Here is a 20,233-nt window from a genome sequence, read left to right on the forward strand (position 1 = left end):
TTGGGCTTTAGATTTCATACATCGCAGCGTCTTCATTACGTCAGTCGGGTTAATGTATTTAAAGAAGAATTTATCCCAAACAGGTTGGGGGCAAGATCTGAGAAATTCAAGAGTCTCTTTTTTATGTAATGGTTCAGGTGGAGCAGTGACGAGATGTTCATTTAGGCTATTGAGTGACAAGTTGATGTTATCTACCCGAGGCTTTGCTTTTGTTAGACCCAGGTTATTAAGGTTACGCCACAATTCTTTCGCACTGACCGAAGGTATAATAAGGGAATGTGCATGGCGTAATTTAGCATTTCTTACTGCTTGATTACATTTATTTCTTAAAACTTTGTAAGTATTAAAATCTAATTCGTCCTTGCTCCGTCTGTATTTACGATAAGCAGTGTCTCTGTCTGTCATGAGTAATTTTATGGCATCGCACATCCAAGGCGCAGGGCGTCTACCAACTCGTCTGGTTTTCAAGGGTGCGTGTTTATCGTATAACTGGATTACTAGGTCGTTAAATTTTTCGATTTTGTCGTCAATGTCTGGTAAATTCCACACTTCAGTCCAAGGCAGGCTAAGTGCATCGTTGATTAATTTATCATGCTCAATATGCTTCAAGTCACGGTATGATGTGATGTGAGGTTTATATTTTGGACAATACAAGGAATATTCTAGAAAGATTATGTCGTGTGCTGAGATACCCGGCGCTGGTAGTTGTCCATTCGTTAATGCTAACTGAGGATTAGTCGTGGCAATAATGTCAAGAAGTGTCTCCGATTCCTGGGTGTGGTGGGTAGCTGCGGAAGGAAGGATGGATATATTGTAAGACTCAAACATGTTCTTAAGTTGAACTGTAGCGTAATTACTTGAATTTAATAAGTTTGTATTGAAATCGCCTAAAATAACAGTATGGTCATAGTGAGGCACAAGATTAAGCAAAGGTGTTTCAAGATCACTTAAGAATCCTGATTTAGGGGGTTTGTATACAACTCCAAGGAGGCACTTTTTGTTGCTTGCACCGACTTCGATGAATAGATATTCAGGATGTTCTAAGACTTCATTCGAAGACTGGTAGACAATTTTAAACGGTAAGTCCGATCGCACATATATCGCAACACCACCTCCGCGTTTACCAATTCGGTCATTTCTACAGAGGGTGTAATTATCTAAACTTACTAGAGAAGATGATAGGGAAGGCTTCAACCACGTTTCAGAGATAAGAATAGCGTGAAGAGACAAAGGAGAGAAAATAGACTGAACTTCATTGAAATGACAGAGAAGGCTTTGAGAATTTATGTGGGCTACTTTTAAAGTGTTAGGATGCGAGCTGAAAGACGATTTTAACAGGGCACTGGTCGAAGTAGCAGGTAGTGGGTTAGGGGTGGCTGGGGTGGGTGGGGGTGAGGCTGTGGAAGGGAATTCAGAAAAGTGAAAGTCGTTTGTGTGAGGGGCTGCAGACAGCGAGTCATTCACCTCGATGCAGTCAATACTGACAACTTACAGAAACTAAATTAATATAAACTAATAGTAATGCAATAATGAAAGAGATTAATAATAATATTTATATGATAACAGTAATAGTGAATATTGCAATCCTACCACTAAAAATTGAATTACGGACTAAGAAAATGTGGTAGTGTATGATGTTATGACCTAGTGCTTGCATATTAACTACGGCAGATCAGAAGCTTTTACAATTTTGTGTTTTACATTCCCAATTTTAACAAAAATAATACCGTCTGTGGTCCAGACATTAGTCAGTCCATATCGCGTGATGCAGTCTTTCAATAGTGCATAATGTAAAATAAATGACAGTGTTTCAAAATTCACAGTACTGTTCGTCCGAGTTGTTATGTCGCAGGATCGTCGAAACGGGAGAAATCACGTGACAGATAAACTGGCCCTTTCCTTTAAATTATTTTAAACAATTGTATAATGTTACATAGGCTTCCAGTTCCGTACAGCAAATATTTTCAGGAAAGAGCCTAACAGCCCAACCAACAGCCTTTACATAGAGGCCGGCAGAAACGAGTAGGGGAAACCGGGATGCGACATAACCACTCGGACGGACAGTAGTACAATAATTAATTTAACAAAAATACGCCATTTGCAAAGATGTGCGGCTGCAACAAGAATGTCTTGCTGTAATTAAATTCATTTCTATTCACGTTTACAAGAAAATTTTAAAACAACTATAATACACAGAAATAGCAGTATGGCTACAGTAACAATTTTAACAAAACGTGCACTACAGAGGGTTGTTTCCGATCTCTGATAACGAATTTGAATGACGTCATGTGCGTCAGGAATCACACCGACATCTGAATTACGACGAGAGGTGACAGATCAGGAGTGAGTGATTTCATAGAGGACACGGTGTATCACAGAAGCAATGCCCAAGAAAATTGAGCCTTTTTGGGAGGGGAACATAACAACTCTTTCCGATGCCAAGTACAGTTACGTGAAAATAAATACGTGGTTTCGTTATTAACAAGAAAGGCATTTTATGTGTACCTATTAAGACTGGCAAAGCTCGGATGGGATTAATTTCAGAGTGCAAAAAGCAAGGAAATCCACCCCCCGTCACAAGTTGTCGCATCCCATGAGATGATACAAATTAATTCCATTCGAGCTTTACCAACCTTATTAAGTACACAGAAGATGCCTTTCTTGGAAATAAGACTGGCAAAGCTCGGATGGGATTAATTTCAGAATGCAAAAAGCAAGCAAATCTACCCCCCGTCACAAGTCGCCGCACCCCACGAGATGATACAAATTAATTCCATTCGAGCTTTACCAATCTTATTCAGTACACAGAAGATGCCTTTCTTGGGAATAAGACTGGCAAAGCTTGGATGGGATTAATTTCAGAGTGCAAAAAGCAAGCAAATCCACCCCCCGTCACAAGTCGCCGCACCCCACGAGATGATAGAAATTAATTCCATTCGAGCTTTACCAATCCTATTCAGTACACAGAAGATGCCTTTCTTGGAAATAAGACTGGCAAAGCTCGGATGGGATTAATTTCAGAGTGCAAAAAGCAAGCAAATCCACCCCCCGTCACAAGTCGCCGCACCCCATGAGATGATACAAATTAATTCCATTCGAGCTTTATCAATCTTATTAAGTACACAGAAGATGCCTTTCTTGGAAATAAGACTGGCAAAGCTCGGATGGGATTAATTTCAGAGTGCAAAAAGCAAGCAAATCCACCCCCCCGTCACAAGTCGCCGCACCCCACGAGATGATACAAATTAATTCCATTCGAGCTTTACCAATCTTATTCAGTACACAGAAGATGCCTTTCTTGGGAATAAGACTGGCAAAGCTTGGATGGGATTAATTTCAGAGTGCAAAAAGCAAGCAAATCCACCCCCCGTCACAAGTCGCCGCACCCCACGAGATGATACAAATTAATTCCATTCGAGCTTTACCAATCTTATTAAGTACACAGAAGATGCCTTTCTTGGAAATAAGACTGGCAAAGCTCGGATGGGATTAATTTCAGAGTGCAAAAAGCAAGCAAATCCACCCCCCGTCACAAGTCGCCGCACTCCATGAGATGATACAAATTAATTCCATTCGAGCTTTACCAATCTTATTAAGTACACAGAAGATGCCTTTCTTGGAAATAAGACTGGCAAAGCTCGGATGGGATTAATTTCAGAGTGCAAAAAGCAAGCAAATCCACCCCCCCGTCACAAGTCGCCGCACCCCACGAGATGATACAAATTAATTCCATTCGAGCTTTACCAATCTTATTCAGTACACAGAAGATGCCTTTCTTGGAAATAACGAAACCTCGTTTATTGCAGGCTTCTTTTATTTTCACTTAACTCTACTTGGCATTGGAAAGGGTCGTAATGTACCTCTCCCAAAAAGGTTCGATTTTCTTGGGAATTTCTGCTGTGAGTCGCCGTGCACTCTGACTATGAGATCACTCACTACTGGTCTGTCACCTCGCGCCACAGTTCAGTTGTCGTGTGACTCCTGACGCACGTGATGTCATTCAGATTCGTTATCAGAGATCGGAAACAACCCTATATTTGAAAGGATGTGCGGCTGAAACAAAAATGTTTTGCTGTAGGCTAATTAAATTATTTATACTCACAGTAATTTATCAGAAAATTTTAAAACAACAATAATACACAATAATAATTTAAAACAACAGTAATACACAGAAGTAGCAGCACAGTATCCAATTTTAACAAAAAGTGCACTATTTGAAAGAATGTGCGGCTGAAATAAGGACGCCTTAATCAATTCAACGGATAACATTGCTTTTCTTCAAGGAGCTCCTTAATGTTCGGTATCAAGTTGCTTATGACACACCTGATGTCACTTTCTACGTCTAAATGAAAGCGATGTTTGGATTTTTGTAATGGAAAATGTTGAAAATTGTCAACTGAACAAAGAAAAAAAACTCTCACTCGCATGTTTTAATGTGTGTTTCTCTATTTATGAGTTCATACATGTTTTCTAGGTTGTCTATGACCACTTCTAAATCTCTCATGACCATACGGGGCATGAAAACCACTGCGCTAAATGATGTCTGAAATATTGTTATTTCCGTACAAAATGAGCTAGAGCGATAATTACACTAGTCTTCAAGAAAAGAAGAAAACAAAATTACTGTAAAAACTCTCATATAACTTAATCTCGTTGTTTAGCATATGTCACAATGAAACAAACTTACGGAAATATTAAGTCTACGAATTGCAGATAAAATGATTATAAAGTCATGCATAAGACAACTTGCATAAAACATATACATGAACAATCAAAATGTTCAGTGTCTGGACGCAGAAGCAATTATGAAGGGGACTAGAAAATAAGTGTGTTCTAGTCTTCGGAGTACAATAGAATTCCTCTTATCCGGCACCAAAGGGACCAGGCTAGTTACGGATACGAAGTTTTGCCGCATAATTGAATAAATACCGATATATACAAACAAAAAAGTTCGTATTTCATGGTGCCAAATGTTGACATTACAGCAATGTGAAGCTTATTTCTCTATCACTTGCTCATAACTGAATATACATAAAAACTGTGTGGATTTTCCTTATTAAAACACATCACACAACACAAATAATGCACTAATTCCAGGTTCGAATATTCGCTGAAAATTGAAGTTCGTGCGACACTGACGGTCCGAACATAACAAAATTAACTGTGTGGATTTTCTTCATTAAAACACATGATACAACACACATAATACATTAATTTTAGGTTTGAATATTCACTGAAAACGAAAGTTTGTGCTGTCTTCCTAATGTGGCAATCGTGGCGTCCGGAATACAATTAAATAAATATAAAAACATGTGGATTTTCTTTATTAAAACACATCACACAATACAAATAAGACATCAATTTTAGGTTCAAACATTCATTGAAAATGAACCTAATATGGAAAAACTGACGGCCCAGATTGTGGCAATGTGGCAGATTCAAAATTCTTTTTTGGCCCAGCCAAAAGTGTCTTTGTTTTGGTATTGCGGGTTATTTGGGTGCCTGTTACGAGGGATTTTACTGTATTTAGAATTGAAAGAATAGTGGTTGCGAGCGATTGATCGAAAAGATTATATTGTGAAAGCAAATTCTAAAATATGTGCACTGCATTTTAAAACAGGAGAAATACAAAAAGCGTGAGTATGTTTGACACCAAGAATGATGGCAACCCAATTCAGTACACCCCGATTAATATATATTATGCTTCTCTGCTTGAAACTCTCACAGAAAATTTCCTCTAGTTTGTAGACTGATTCCCGCTATGAAAATGTATTATAAACAATGATTTGATAAAGCAAATTATGTAAATAAAGTGTGTTGAAATAGTGGAATTGATACTAAAATCTGATCGATAAAATGAAACATATTATGCCCGGTTTCTGGAAAGACATTTACCTGTACATACAGAGTTATCTACGATTTAACGCGCTCATATGTTTGAAACGAGTTTCCGAAACAACAGTTATCGTCATCTTTACAGTTATCTGTGCTTCAACTGGTAACTGTGCCTCGGCCTGTAGTTACCTGGCTGTTAGTACTTGATTCGAACAAATACCGACATGCGGCGCTACTGCATTACTGTTTCGTAAACTAGAATAACTGATATTAAATAATAATATAAATCGGAATTAATTAATTTACTATATTATTGATATAGTTTTAAAAATTTGACGTTTTATTTACTTAACTTACAGTAAATGGTCTACTTTCTATGACATATTAGGATAATAAGACAATTTCGAATATGTTAAGCTTAATTTTCGTCATAAACTTCAGATTCTTATGTCATCAGTCAAGGAATATTTTATTCTTGGGTGCTCTACCAATGCCAATGGTATTTCGGTCTTCGAAAATTCCATTTGAACACATGAAAGCATTCATATGGACGAATGTAATATATTTTTACATTACCAATATGGCTGCCATACTGATCAGCTGACTGCGGTTGCAGTTTTCTAGCAGAAATTGCATCTAGCCCTCTCACCATTAGTATTATTTACCTCCATGATTACGTCAAATACCAACAATTATTGCTTTTTTAATCATATTACGATTGAGATGGAAGTGTACATGTACACTATCGTTTATCATACGGTTCCTTAACTAAAAAGCCTTGCTCCTATTACTACAGAGCTCACTGCCATATTACTACTGAAAACTTCTGCAAATAAAAATAACTAAAAAATCATTAACAAAATACCAGTGGAGACACCTATGGACAACAAGAGATACTGTTAGTTACAAGATCTGATAAATCTACATTTAACTTTTCGAAAACTCATGAAAGTTATCAATGCAGTTAAATTTATAAGTGCAGTTAAGTAACTGACAGTTAACTGACGTGTACCAGAAACCGGGGATATATGTTCACATGTTGATAGAAATTAAAATAGTTGGGATTCTTTTAAAATTGCTAGACCAAGATGCATGTCGCCACGTTTTCATGCACTGGCTTTGTGTTCTACTGCAAATAAAGCTGTAGCCAATTGTAGTAAATGGCGTGGACTTCGTGGAATACATCCGTAGCGCGACAGCCCATGAAGGACCGAGTCCTATCACGCGACTGCTGATCTCATGTCCATAATTATGCTTCAGTATAGGTGAACGATCATCGTACCAGAACGAATGTATCTGTGGTTAGCACGACAATCCATCCAGTCGTTATAGCTGGTATACGTAAAATACATAGCCAACAAAAAGTTCGGTCCATTGAATACAATCGGTTACAGCTTTCAAACTCAGTGATATTATTTATACCAGAGAGGCTATAACTAGCTCGTTAAGAACCACAGCATTTTGCAATACTACAGTGCGTTCGTAGCTCTGCCGTTCCGTGGCGGTCTTGGACTGGGTGAAAATTGGCGCGCCTGCCATCAGAGTAGCGTTGTAGCTACCGCTGACGCGCGGAACGGTCCGGCCGAGCTACGAACGCACTGTAGCTTTTAGTGCATAAAAATCCGTCCCTATAATAATAATAATAATAATAATAATAATAATAATAATAATAATAATAATAATAATAACAATAGTAGCCTCTTGTTAATCCGGTCATTTCTTGTGCAGAAAGGTGCCAGATTACTGAGAGTGCTTTAAAATATCATTACATTTAATGTTATAAGCTGCACCAATCACTTCTAAATCCAAACTAGAACGTTCTACTTGTGGCTGGCGCTAGTGTAGGCTATGTTTATGTAAGTATATAAGTAGTAAGTAAAGCAATACAATATAACACATGATACCGGTGCAAATTTCCCACAAAACTATTACAGTAGAGGTGATAGGCAATTCCATGAGTGGGCAACTCGTGCTCTCGAAGTGTGAACACAACCTCAGTGCAGGTAGAACGGACTCTGTACTGTAGTGTCTGTATACAAGTTTGCTCGCGTCTGCAGTAAGTGGCGGCTCGTTTTAAGTGAACAATAATATAATTCCCAGATCATTTCCCTTTAGTAATGAGTCGAAAGAGAAAGTTTTTTTTTTATTAAGAAAGGAGATAAAGCTTATATTATGTTCTTTTAACTTTCTTACGCATGACATTTTATGTTACAAATAAACACAGTGAAGGTTTTAGTAAAGAAATGCTGTCTAGATCTGCTTTAGAACAGCTAGGGGTAAAAATGGGAGACTGATATAAAATATCGTTAGCACGCTGTGCGTGTGAGTTACAGTATTGCCCGACATATGATCGACTAGCTAAGAGTTATGGATAAATTTGAAATATGGCAATACCATGTAGAACATAAACAACTTCACTTTCTTTCATTATAAACTATCTTGAAGAGTGGTAAGAAAATCTTCTTATCAAATATAACACCCTACTGCAAGACCTACAGCAGAATTCACTGGTAAGTTTGGAAAAACAGTGACAATTGACAAGGAATCGAGATTTTTTTTAAAATCCTTTTGGCTTACAGTCGATAGAAGATCCTGAAAGTTTATAGCTTGAATTGATAAATCTACAGAACAGCACGCCACTCAGATTCCAGCGAAATCAGGAATCGAACTGTTTGTAATGCTGCCTAAGTCAGAATTTCCAAATATACTCTTTGCTTCCATATATAGGCTACTATATGTACTTGAGTCAGAGTTTATTATAAGAAAGAAATGTAAAAGCTCTCAATGTACAGAAAGAGCTTAGAAGTAAGTTTATTTCATCTGCCGTGACATGTGAAAAATACTTCTTGAATTTGTGTTTGTTTGCGAATATAGACTATTACATTTCTGAGAACAGAGGAATACTTTGTAATGTATAAAGACTTGTAAATTCTCGCATTCTATGTTTCAAATAAGACATATAATAATAAATATTAACAAATAGTATAGGGCTAATAATAAATAAGTGTTGCAGCTATATTTGTTGTCTCTTGAAAAGGTGTATTCAGGTTGTGTTTCCAGTACTGAACTAATTTACAAAGCTAGGAAATAATATAATTTTATTATGTGTGTTTAGGTACCGTCTGTCTAAAATTACTATAATTATTGTATTGTACCAGCGTCATTCTGAAATTCAAATCATGGAGTAGATATCACGACCACCTGCATGAGCCGCCAGAACGCACCGCGGCAGTGAACTGCTTTTGCAGCGAACCTACAAACAACTTGTAACTGTTGCGGCTGGCTCCGTCTGTCTTTCCCTCTTTCAAGGCTTTTAGCACTTTGTGAGCACGAGTTGCCCATCCATGGGCAATACCCTGAAAGGAGGCCGGATTAGCGAGAGTCTAGTGTACTAATAAAGAAGTGAAATTTATAATAGAATGTCATTTAGATGTCATAGTTTATTTTTTTTATCATGTTAGTATAAAAGTGACAATTTGATAACCATGTTTGTTCATTTTGCATAGGTGTTTATGAAAGCTGTACTTCAGATATTGATTGCTACGATATGAAGCCACTGCGATGCAACAATGGAAAATGTACGCCACTGGAGATTCCCAAACTACAACGGGGAGGGATAGTGGTAGCTGACACACGAAACAGAACAGCAAGAGATAATATGAAAGAAAAGGCCAAATCCCTTGGTAAGATTACTTTTCCCTATCCTGTTAAATGTATGTACGAATGTACGAGTAAATACTATTCGTCTTTCGTTTTAAGAAATGCCTTTATCGATTATATACGTATATACAGTATATATATATATATATATATATATATATATATATATATATGTTAGAGGAGAAAAATTCGCTACGGCGCCGGGGATCGAACTCGGTTCCTTGGTTCTACGTACCAAGAGTTCTAACCACTGAGTACGCCGAAGTTCAATCCACAGCACCGGATCGAATCCACATGTGGCATGACTCCTAGTTCGACATATATGTTGACATAAAATATTAAGTCAACTGTCATTATACAAGGAGCGTACTCAATTGAGTGACTTGGTGGCCGGGATTCCATAGTAATATGCACTGTTGGGCGAAGGTCCCAGCCACCAAGTCACTCAATTGAGTGCGCGCCTTGTATAATGGCAGTTGACTTAATATAAAAGATAACATATATGTCGAACTTGGAGTCACGACACAAAGGGAAAAAGACTGGAGGAGAGGGATTCGATCCGGTGCTGTAGATTGAACTTCGGCGTAGCTCAGTGGTTAGAGCGCTTGGTACGTAGGATCAAGGACCGGGGTTCGGTCTCCGGCGCCGGAGCGAATTTTTCTCCATAACACATAAATTCTGTAGTACCAAAAAATTAATCTTTAGCATAGCTATATATATATATATACCCTAATATACTGAATATACTGTGTGTATATGTATATACAGAGTGAACGGTAAGTAATGTCATTGATTTCAGGGGCTAATTCTTTGATATATTCCAAACAAAAAAATTATTACAATTTTGCTTCCTTTTCGAGATAACAATTCTGCAGTGCTTGGGAAAAGTGACGTAAGTCAGTTTCCACAAACTTTTTTATTAATTTATTGACAACTTAGGAACATCTGCTCGCTTGGGAAAAGATACATAAGTATTTCTCGCATTACAATAATTCATACAGAAGAAAATCAAATCGCCATAAACCAGTGTGAATACAGTTTTTTTCCTTCTCCTGTAAAATTAACATTTTTGACTTGTGGCACTTTTCCCGAGCAATACAGAATTGGTTTATACCCATATTAAACATTTCGTAGCGTATTTTGGGAAAGCAAATGATTGAATTCCCAATATGCTCAATCAATGAAATTTAAGAGACTAGTGTATTATGATAATACATGATTAAAAGAATTTTAGTTTTGTCCTTTAAATATACAGAAATTTGATTCAAACAAATGTAACTTTTCATTCTGAAAAGGAATTTTATAATGTTACATTTGTTCGGATCAAATTTCTGCACATTTAAAGGACAAAATTGAATTATTTCATTCATTTATTATCATAACACACTGCTCTCTTAAATTGACTAAGCATATTAGGAATTAAACCAATGGCTTTCCCAAAACACGCTATGAATTATTTCATAATTATGAAACAGTTTTTATCTCGGAAAGGAAGCAAAAACGAGTAAAATTGTACTAAACTTTTTTGTTTGAAATATCTCAAAGTATAACCTCCTGAAATTAACGACATTACTCACGGTACATCCTGTATATACGATGGGGGTTAGAATGAGATAGTCCAAAGCCAAACTTGTACCAAAACTGGTTTTTTATGCGAGTTCATTTCTTACATGTCTGGGGAAGCTACTAGTAAAATATTGTAAAAATTACTCAACAAATGACGTAAGAATTCGCCGGAGAAATTATGATACCTCACCTAATAGCATTGGCGTCTAAACTTTTAACACGCTCTACTGTAAAATTTTGTCTGTGTGGCTTAGGACTATATCATTCTCACCCCTTCATATATATGTATGTATGTATGTATGTATGTATGTATGTATGTATGTATGTATGTATGTATGTATGTATGTATGTATGTATGTTGTATGTATGTATGTATGTATGTATTTTATGTATGTATGTAGGTATGTATGTATGTATGTAGTTAGTGGGGTTTAAAAAGGGCGCGTCAGTTACTATGGCTATTTGCGCCCTTATCTAAAATCATCCACTTAACACAAACATAACACAATAACCAGAATGCTTAAAAGAACTAAAAAGCGTTGTCACGGTTAAAACGAGGCGTATGTATGTATGTATGTATGTATGTATGTATGTATGTATGTATGTATGTATGTATGTATGTATGTATGTATGTATGTATGTATGTATGTATGTAGTTAGTGGGGTTTAAAAAGGGCGCGTCAGTTACTATGGCTATTTGCGCCCTTATCTAAAATCATCCACTTAACACAAACATAACACAATAACCAGAATGCTTAAAAGAACTAAAAAGCGTTGTCACGGTTAAAACGAGGCGTATGTATGTATGTATGTATGTATGTATGTATGTATGTATGTATGTATGTATGTAGTTAGTGGGGTTTAAAAAGGGCGCGTCAGCTACTATGGCTATTTGCGCCCTTATCTAAAATCATCCACTTAACACAAACATAACACAATAACCAGAATGCTTAAAAGAACTAAAAAGCGTTGTCACGGTTAAAACGAGGCGTATGTATGTATGTATGTATGTATGTATGTATGTATGTAGTTAGTGGGGTTTAAAAAGGGCGCGTCAGCTACTATGGCTATTTGCGCCCTTATCTAAAATCATCCACTTAACACAAACATAACACAATAACCAGAATGCTTAAAAGAACTAAAAAGCGTTGTCACGGTTAAAACGAGGCGTATGTATGTATGTATGTATGTATGTATGTATGTATGTATGTATGTATGTATGTATGTATGTATGTATGTATGTATGTATGTATGTATGTATGTATGTATGTATTTTTTAAATATTAGTTGAACGGCATGTCCCATTACAATAGAGGTAATGCTACATGCCTTGCTACCTGTATGTTTACAATATAACACATTATGTCTCGTTTCTGTCACTCTCTAGGCGTATGTAGGTCTGTTATTCTGTTGTGAAAATTTGAGTCTTTCATTATATCTATTGCCTACTCTTATCTATCCTAGATTAAATTATCCTAAGTTTACTCGTCTAAATTTATAACATTGACATAGTTTGTGAATGTATGCGCATGTTCTTGCACTATTTTAAGCTTTGTGAAAGTCCACTTGCCAGTTTTCCTTAACATTTCCCGCTGGAACGCTAGTCTTTCTTTGTCCAATTTCGGGCACTCGAAAAGGAGGTGGTCGACGGTCTGTTCCTCTGCTCCACACGTACACGAAGGGTTGTCCCTCAGCTTGAATCTCTATAAGTAAGCACCGGTTTTTCCATGTCCAGTTAGAAAAGTTGTGACCTTTCCATTAAGTGGAATATTAACGCGTAACCTCTCTTTTACACTGGGGAAAAACGATTTTGTCACTGCACCATTTTTCGTGGTTTGCCACTCACTTTCCCACTTAAGCACACTTTCTTCTTGAAGTTCCCGCATGATGTCGCTGACTGGTATCCTGTCGAAGCTCACTGGTAACTCGTTGTTAGGCCTACTTGCTGCCTGCTTTGCCAAGTGGTCGGCCAGCTCGTTCCCCGCAAGTCCAACGTGTGCCTTGACCCATGCGAAGTGAATAGTCCAGTTTAGTGTTCCCAGCTTTCTTATCTGTTTGTATGTATGTGTATGTGTGTGTATGTGCGTTTATACCACAGCTTCCTGGACTGGTATAACTATGCTAATCCTGGATAGAGGAACTACACTCCATTGCTTGTTCGGTCTTCTCCTTTCCTGTAATATTTTCATCAGTTTCATGAAACAAGGCTAACTTTGGAAGAGTTGCTACAGTTTTACGTGAAACGTTTAATATTTATATTATTCACCTCTTAGAAAAACGTTTTGTCGCATTGATACTGTCCCGGAAGGAGATAGTGCGCATGATCAGACTTAAAACGAAACAAAACTAATTTTATTACCTGAACTACCCTTCTTTTGTGAACCAGGTCGCTCGTCCTCTGGTCATGTGCACTACCTCCTTTCTGGGACTTATAAAATATTTGTGCTGAAAATCTTTTTTCTAAGATTGTACATCAAGTGTAGGAAGTTTGTTTAGCAGACCAAGAAAATAATTTTGAAGTCATTTTTCTAGCAGACCATAATGTCTTCGTTTTCTTTACCAGTCAGCTGTGATCATCCATGCTGGGAGCGAGCAAGGCTTTGTGCCAAGTACCGATTTTCAATTTAAATCTGGTGAAATAAAGACTATTGTCATCACATCTATTATGACATCAATGGTGCCAGCTGCTGCAACAGACTGTATGGACCATTTACTGCGAGACATTATGAAATGTAAAGATCCACTATTAAGTAAGGTCCCAATGGGTAGGAAAGTAACACTTTTTGGTGGAGATTTCAGGCAGGTCTCACCAGTAGTGCCAATGGTGAATGAAATTAAAATCCTGGAGTCCTGCATTTGAAACAGCAAAATTGATAATCATTGTCTCGACCCAATATGTGTGCCAATGTCAATTTTCTGAGTGGTTATTTCAATTGGGCAATGGAAGAGGTAAATCTAACAATCATAACGAAAATATTATTAGCATTTCGAAAATTTTATATACAAGAAGAATTCAATCGTCAACAAGATTTATGGTAATTCTTTGAAAGCTAATAAGATGAACATTCCACCCGATTTATTGTGTATCGTCTCCAAGACATTTGCTATAAAATCAGCAAAGAAGTGCTACATATAATTGCAGGGGGTTCCAAGGTAGTACTGCAGTGTCCACTGAATCATGACAGATGTCCCGGCGGAAAAGTTATACTAGGTAGGTATTTTCGCATCTAGCCCGTCCAGTCCAATCAAGTCCAGGCCCTTCCAGTTCAGTTCAGTTAAATCCAGGCCCTTCCAGTTCAGTCCAGCTAAGTCCCGGCCTTTCCAGTTCAGTCCAATTAAGTGCAAGCCCGTCCAGTCAACAGGTTTCACATCGAGAGCATCTTCTGAAAGTTAATCAGCGTTTTCCTGCTGTTCAGTTCACGTCATTTTGCCAAGCTGCGTTTCTGTGAGATAAATGCATATAATTTTCAGAATTATTCACATACAAGCATTTACAATTTCACTGTCAAAATATAGGACAATAGCCTAATAGTTTGCAACATTCAGCGTATTAGAAATGGTAGATTTTTGCAATCACGATAAATGCGAAATGTGCCCAAATGCTGTCCAAATCAGTAATTTTATATTTAAAAGTATATTAAGTAGCGTATATTAGAGTAGTTTTTTTTAATCCTAGATGAATTGCGAAATTGAATGCAAAAGGTGAAATGTTTTTGTTTCTGCGAAATAAGAGTGAAAATATATTTTAGAAGATACTTGTGTTTTTTAATCAGAATCTATCTAATGGCTCCATCACATACAGGTATAAGTGTTATTTAAATATATTCTTCAAATAGATTGTTCACTCTTCCATGTTAGCTTTTACAGTATGAATTGCACAGGAATATGTTACCTGTACCGTCATCTCGAGTTTTGCAAGTAATCTGTCTGGTGCTGGGAGTAGAATAGGCCTATTGGCAGCCTATGCGATCTCTTTATGTGAAATGTCCACTTACAATAAGTTGTATGTGATAGCGGGTGATTGTGATTGAGTAATAAGATGGGTCAGCAATGTTTACAATTTCACTGTAATTTTATATCTTATGTTACTTATTTTTTATTTTGAAAAAATTTAAATGGGAAATCTAGAAAGTGCATCTGTTAACACATGACTGAAATTGAATTTCTACAACCAAATTTTCTACAAAACATGTAACATTTAAAACGCTACAAAATGCTAAAATTTTGTGTTAAAATGCTATAAAATGTTAAATTTTATTTCTAAAGTGCTTTTTTTTAGTTTTAAGTTGTTAAAGTCTCCCATCTCTACGTATTTTATTTATTTGTATTTATTTATTCATTTAATTTAGTTTTTACTGTCATATTGTTTAAGTACATGTGTATGTATGGTTATGCGTGATGGAATATTGACAAATTTACTGTAGAGCATGTAGCTAAAAGGTGTGTGTCTATAATGTATTGTATTGTATTTACTTTTTATGATATTTGTACATTGCTTCACAGCTAGAATATGGAACATGTAAAAAAAATATCTTAATAGTGCTACAAAGTTTGAATTCATCGTCACAGTCTAGTTGAAATATATACAGAAGGGTTTTACATTTATACTATTACAACACAAGGGGTTAATATCGACACATAATACAAGACAGAAATACCGTATTCATACAGCGTTATTGAATGTCATATAAATATATTTTATTATTGTTCTGTTTATGTTAATTTTGTTTAGTTATTAAGAAGGTTTAAATTTCATATCCATCCATCCACCCACCCTCCCACACACCCACCCATCCATCCATCCATCCATCCATCCATCCATCCATCCATCTATCCATCCATCCACCCACCCACCCACCCACCCACCCATCCACCCACCCACCCATCCATCCATCCACCAACCCATCGACTCACCCATCCACCCACCCACCCACCCACCCATCCATTCACCCACCCACCCATCCATCCACCCATCCACCCACCCATCCACCCACCCACCTATCCATCCATCCATCCATCCATCCACCCACCCATCCACCCATCCATCCATCCACCCACCCACCCATCCATGCACCCATCCACCCACCCACCCAACCATCCACCCACCCACCCACCCATCCACCCACCCACCCATCCATCCACCCACCCACCTACCCACCCACCCATCCATCCATCCATCCACCCACCCATCCATCCAACCACCCACCCACCCACCCATCCACCCACCCACCCACCTACCCACCCATCCATCCATCCACCCACCCATCCATCCACCCACCCATCCACCCACCCACCCAGCCACCCATCCATCCATCCACCCACCTACCCACCCATCCATCCATCCACCCACCCACCCATCCATGCACCCATCCATCCATCCACCCACCCACCCACCCATCCATCCACCCACCCATCCATCCACCCACCCATCCATCCACCCACCCACCCATCCACCCATCCATTCATCCACCCACCCATCCATCCATCCATCCACCCACCCATCCACCCACCCATCCATCCATCCACCCACCCACCCATCCACCCACCCACCCACCCATCCACCCACCCACCCATCCATCCATCCATCCACCCACCCACCCATCCATCCATCCATTCACCCACCCACCCACATATCCATCCACCCATCCATCCACCCACCCACCCACCCACCCACCCACCCACCCATCCATCCAGCCATCCATCCATTCGTTCTACAACTCAGGTTTGTACCTTGGCTTCCAGCAGATTTTGCTTCATTTTGTTTCTACGGAATTTCGACGATCAGATTCCGAGTCCCACACTGGAGGAAGCTGACAGCGTCGTCCTTCATTCCATCTTTCCATCTCTGCCTTGTTCTTCCATTTCTTCGGGCTCTGAAGAAATTTGCTCTGGTGTTTTCTTTGCTATTCGGTTAATGTACGTACATATAATCCTAATATGACTTGTGGGAAAATAACATTTATCTTCAGTGTATACAGTATATATATAATATATTACACTATACAGGGCTTTCATTTCAAAACTTCCCAGTCTAAATAAACTAATTATTTAAATTAAATTCAAATGAAACAAAAGCACGTCAATTGAGATACTGAGGGGGAAGTCTGAAATCAGGCTTAATTGCATTTTAGATTTCATCTTCACCCCCAGCCCCCCCCCCACTTTGAAATTTCAAATGGCACCCCTATATTTTTATACTTAAATATAAAAGAGCATTCAATTGTTTATACATCTCAATGATTTGTTTTCGCATCTTTTGTTTTCTATCGTCACCTGGCAACCTGGATTGATGTTATTGTTGATTAAAGCTGAAGAGAATAAAGCTACAAAAACTTATTGAGCATTTCATGTAATAGTTGTGTTTGTGTATTTAAAATGGTGAATACCCTTCAAGAGAGAACATAAATCATCCTTATTGATTAAATTTACGAAATTACACAAAAAAGCCCCGTTTTCATCCTACAATCAACTGATAATAACAAATCAATGAGGTGCATAAACAATTTAATGATCTTTCATATTTAAGTATAAAAATATAGGGGTTCCATTTGAAATTTCAAAGAGGTGGAGTCTGGGATGGGGGGTGAAATCTAAAATGCAATTAAGCCTGGTTTCAAACTTCCCCCTCAATATCTAAATTGACGTGTTTTTTGTTTACATTGAATTCTATTTAAATAATTAGTTATTTAGACTGGGAAATTTTGAAATGGTTGTCCTGTATAATAATAATACAGTAGTTTTATTTTCCCTGACAGAGTTAAGGCCATCAGGCCTTCTCTTCCACTCAAACAGGATCAAATCACATACAGAAAAATACATACCTATACATACATGTTTGCCTATATATATTTCTAAATAAAACTGTCAGTATTCTTGATCTCGTCTGTAATGATCTGATTTTAACCAAAACGAAACTGTTCACATTTTAATTCAAATCTCATTGAGATAATTTTCTCCTTCTTTCTTTTCAGGAATCTGCATTTCTCACAGCAAATTCATGTTTGTAATTATTATGTCTCTGCAATTCCTAGCAAATACAGAGTAGAGGTATTTTGTAAGTCGGGAGAGCGGTTAGGAGCTGTGCAGCAAATTATAAGATCGCGGGTTCGATTCCCAATTAAATTATTGGTTTGCTTCATAGATCTAATTCTTTCGGAAGCACTACGGCCCTGGAGTTTATTCAGCGTCTCTCTAACAGAAATGAATACCAGGGGTATTTCCTTGGGGATAAAGGTAAAGCCCGGACGAGAAGTTATGGCACCAGCGCGAGGGACGCATTTTAGTTTCGTTTGCTTGGACTCGCCCTCACACTCAATTGGAGGGGTGTTGGGTCAGTTGGTTACTAGCATTCCGAGTGTTCAGATCAGTCTGCTACTACCGCTATTGCTAATACTGAAAACATTGTCCTTTTGAGCTCCCTCATTATGGCATAGTCTAAGGTGTGAAATCATAGAGTAGTTCATAGTCAAGGAGATGAAATAGCATACAATGTATGGAAATTCATGTCAGAAGAGGTTGTAAATGGAATACCAATTCCATTGAAAAGCGTGTGTGCAAGAGTACTGTCTGCCACTGGTATTTCAAAGCGAACCTTGGCAAGAATCAGGAAAGAAGGGAAAAATATTGAGGCAGGAACAACAGATTCTTTCTCCAGTCCGGAAAAATCACAGCCGAAGAAGAAGATTTTTGTAGCTGTAGACAGTTTTGATGAGGAAGTCCTAAGAAGACTCATCTGTAATTTCTACGCTACGCATAAGCAGAGGCCGACTCTGCAATCGCTTCTTCCAAGAATGGATATCAGTGTATGAATATATGAAGAAAGTAGAGAACAATTATATTGAAAGTGAGCACGTGATGGACAGGATTTTGGAGAACATTTCCATAAACTTAGGGACATCTGATTCCAGCACAGATCAGTCGTCTGATTCGGACGGAGAATAAGAATATAAAGATGGAATATCGGGCGTAATTCCATTAGGTACCTTCGGACTCTTGAGTAGGAAAGTGGTGATACTAAGGTAAGACGAATGTTTTTAGAAAGAGATAAAACGGATATGCCTGCCGCTCTGAGCTTGAGAACCGTAACCCAAACAACCCCCACTCCTCTACACTGCAGGCCGACAATTTAAAACTTCGCGCAGGTTGGTGCCATAACATCTCGTCTCAGCTCTAGCAAGCACGTAGGACTAACATCCCTACTGCTACTAATGCCAATTTCCTAGAAAATGTGGGAACCTTAATCTCCCGCTACCCTGTGAGCCTGTATATGGCCTGCAATAGTGGTAATTTAATTTTTGCTACTGTAGGCTACATATAAAATTATGTCATATACAGGGAACGGATTTATATGGACTAAAAATATATGAAATATGTAAATATATATGTAGTTATTTTTACCAAAATATGGAATTAAATATGGATTTTTACCAAAATATGGAATTAAATATGGACTTAAAATTATAAAAAAATGACTATGTACGTTAAATATTGGTACATTTTAATCAAACTAAACAAAAAATATAATGGACGTACCTTATCTTCCAATGTAGTTTCAACAAAACACAATTTTTATTGTCTGTTACCATAACAATAGGTTACAAACATTTCTTTCAAGTGCTGAAAAGTGAATCTTCTTCTATTGTCTCTGAGGATAGATTTATACTGACTAAAAGAGCGTTCGACGTCACAAGAAGTAACTGGTACATAATTCAATTTCACAATGTCTGCTGGGGATAAGTCCAAGTTAATCTTCACTGTTGATTCACCACTCATCACAGCAACAACCTTTTGTAGTTCTTCATATCCAGGGTTTTTTGAAAGTACAGTGTCCACCTTAGCTCTTACTGCATCTGCAACTTTACCTCTACCACGATTCAGTTGTTCCACAGTACTATTTATAATTTCAAAACTTTCAGATAGTGAAAGGTGCCTATTTTGGAGACTTTTGAGCGTTTTTATGATGCATGAAAATGTATGCTGAATGTGAGCTAAGTCATTCTTCACACTTATGTCACAGGTAACTGTTTTCGCAGTATCAATTGAGACTGCATCTTCAGAGTCCAATGCAAGGAGAACATTGTTAATAGAGTCTATATGTTCGGCATAATATTCAACTGCTTCTAGCCATGTACCCCATCTAGTTAAAATTGGCTTTGGTGGCAATGGAATTTCA

At 37.8% G+C, this 20,233-nt stretch overlaps 1 protein-coding gene across 1 annotated transcript in view; it reads left to right on the plus strand.

Annotated features, from left to right (window-relative positions):
• Nucleotides 1–19,974, plus strand: part of LOC138702771 (prion-like-(Q/N-rich) domain-bearing protein 25) — a 63,280-nt gene extending 43,306 nt beyond the window's left edge. The window contains exons 10-11 of the mRNA XM_069830072.1: nucleotides 9,342–9,518; nucleotides 18,033–19,974. Of these exons, the coding sequence (XP_069686173.1) occupies nucleotides 9,342–9,518; nucleotides 18,033–18,106 (251 nt within the window). The 3' untranslated portion in view covers nucleotides 18,107–19,974. The remainder of the gene's footprint in view (nucleotides 1–9,341; nucleotides 9,519–18,032) is intronic.
• The last annotated feature ends 259 nt before the right edge of the window (nucleotides 19,975–20,233 follow it).

This window comes from Periplaneta americana, chromosome 7 (assembly GCF_040183065.1).
Source record: "Periplaneta americana isolate PAMFEO1 chromosome 7, P.americana_PAMFEO1_priV1, whole genome shotgun sequence".
Lineage (NCBI taxonomy): Eukaryota > Metazoa > Arthropoda > Insecta > Blattodea > Blattidae > Periplaneta > Periplaneta americana.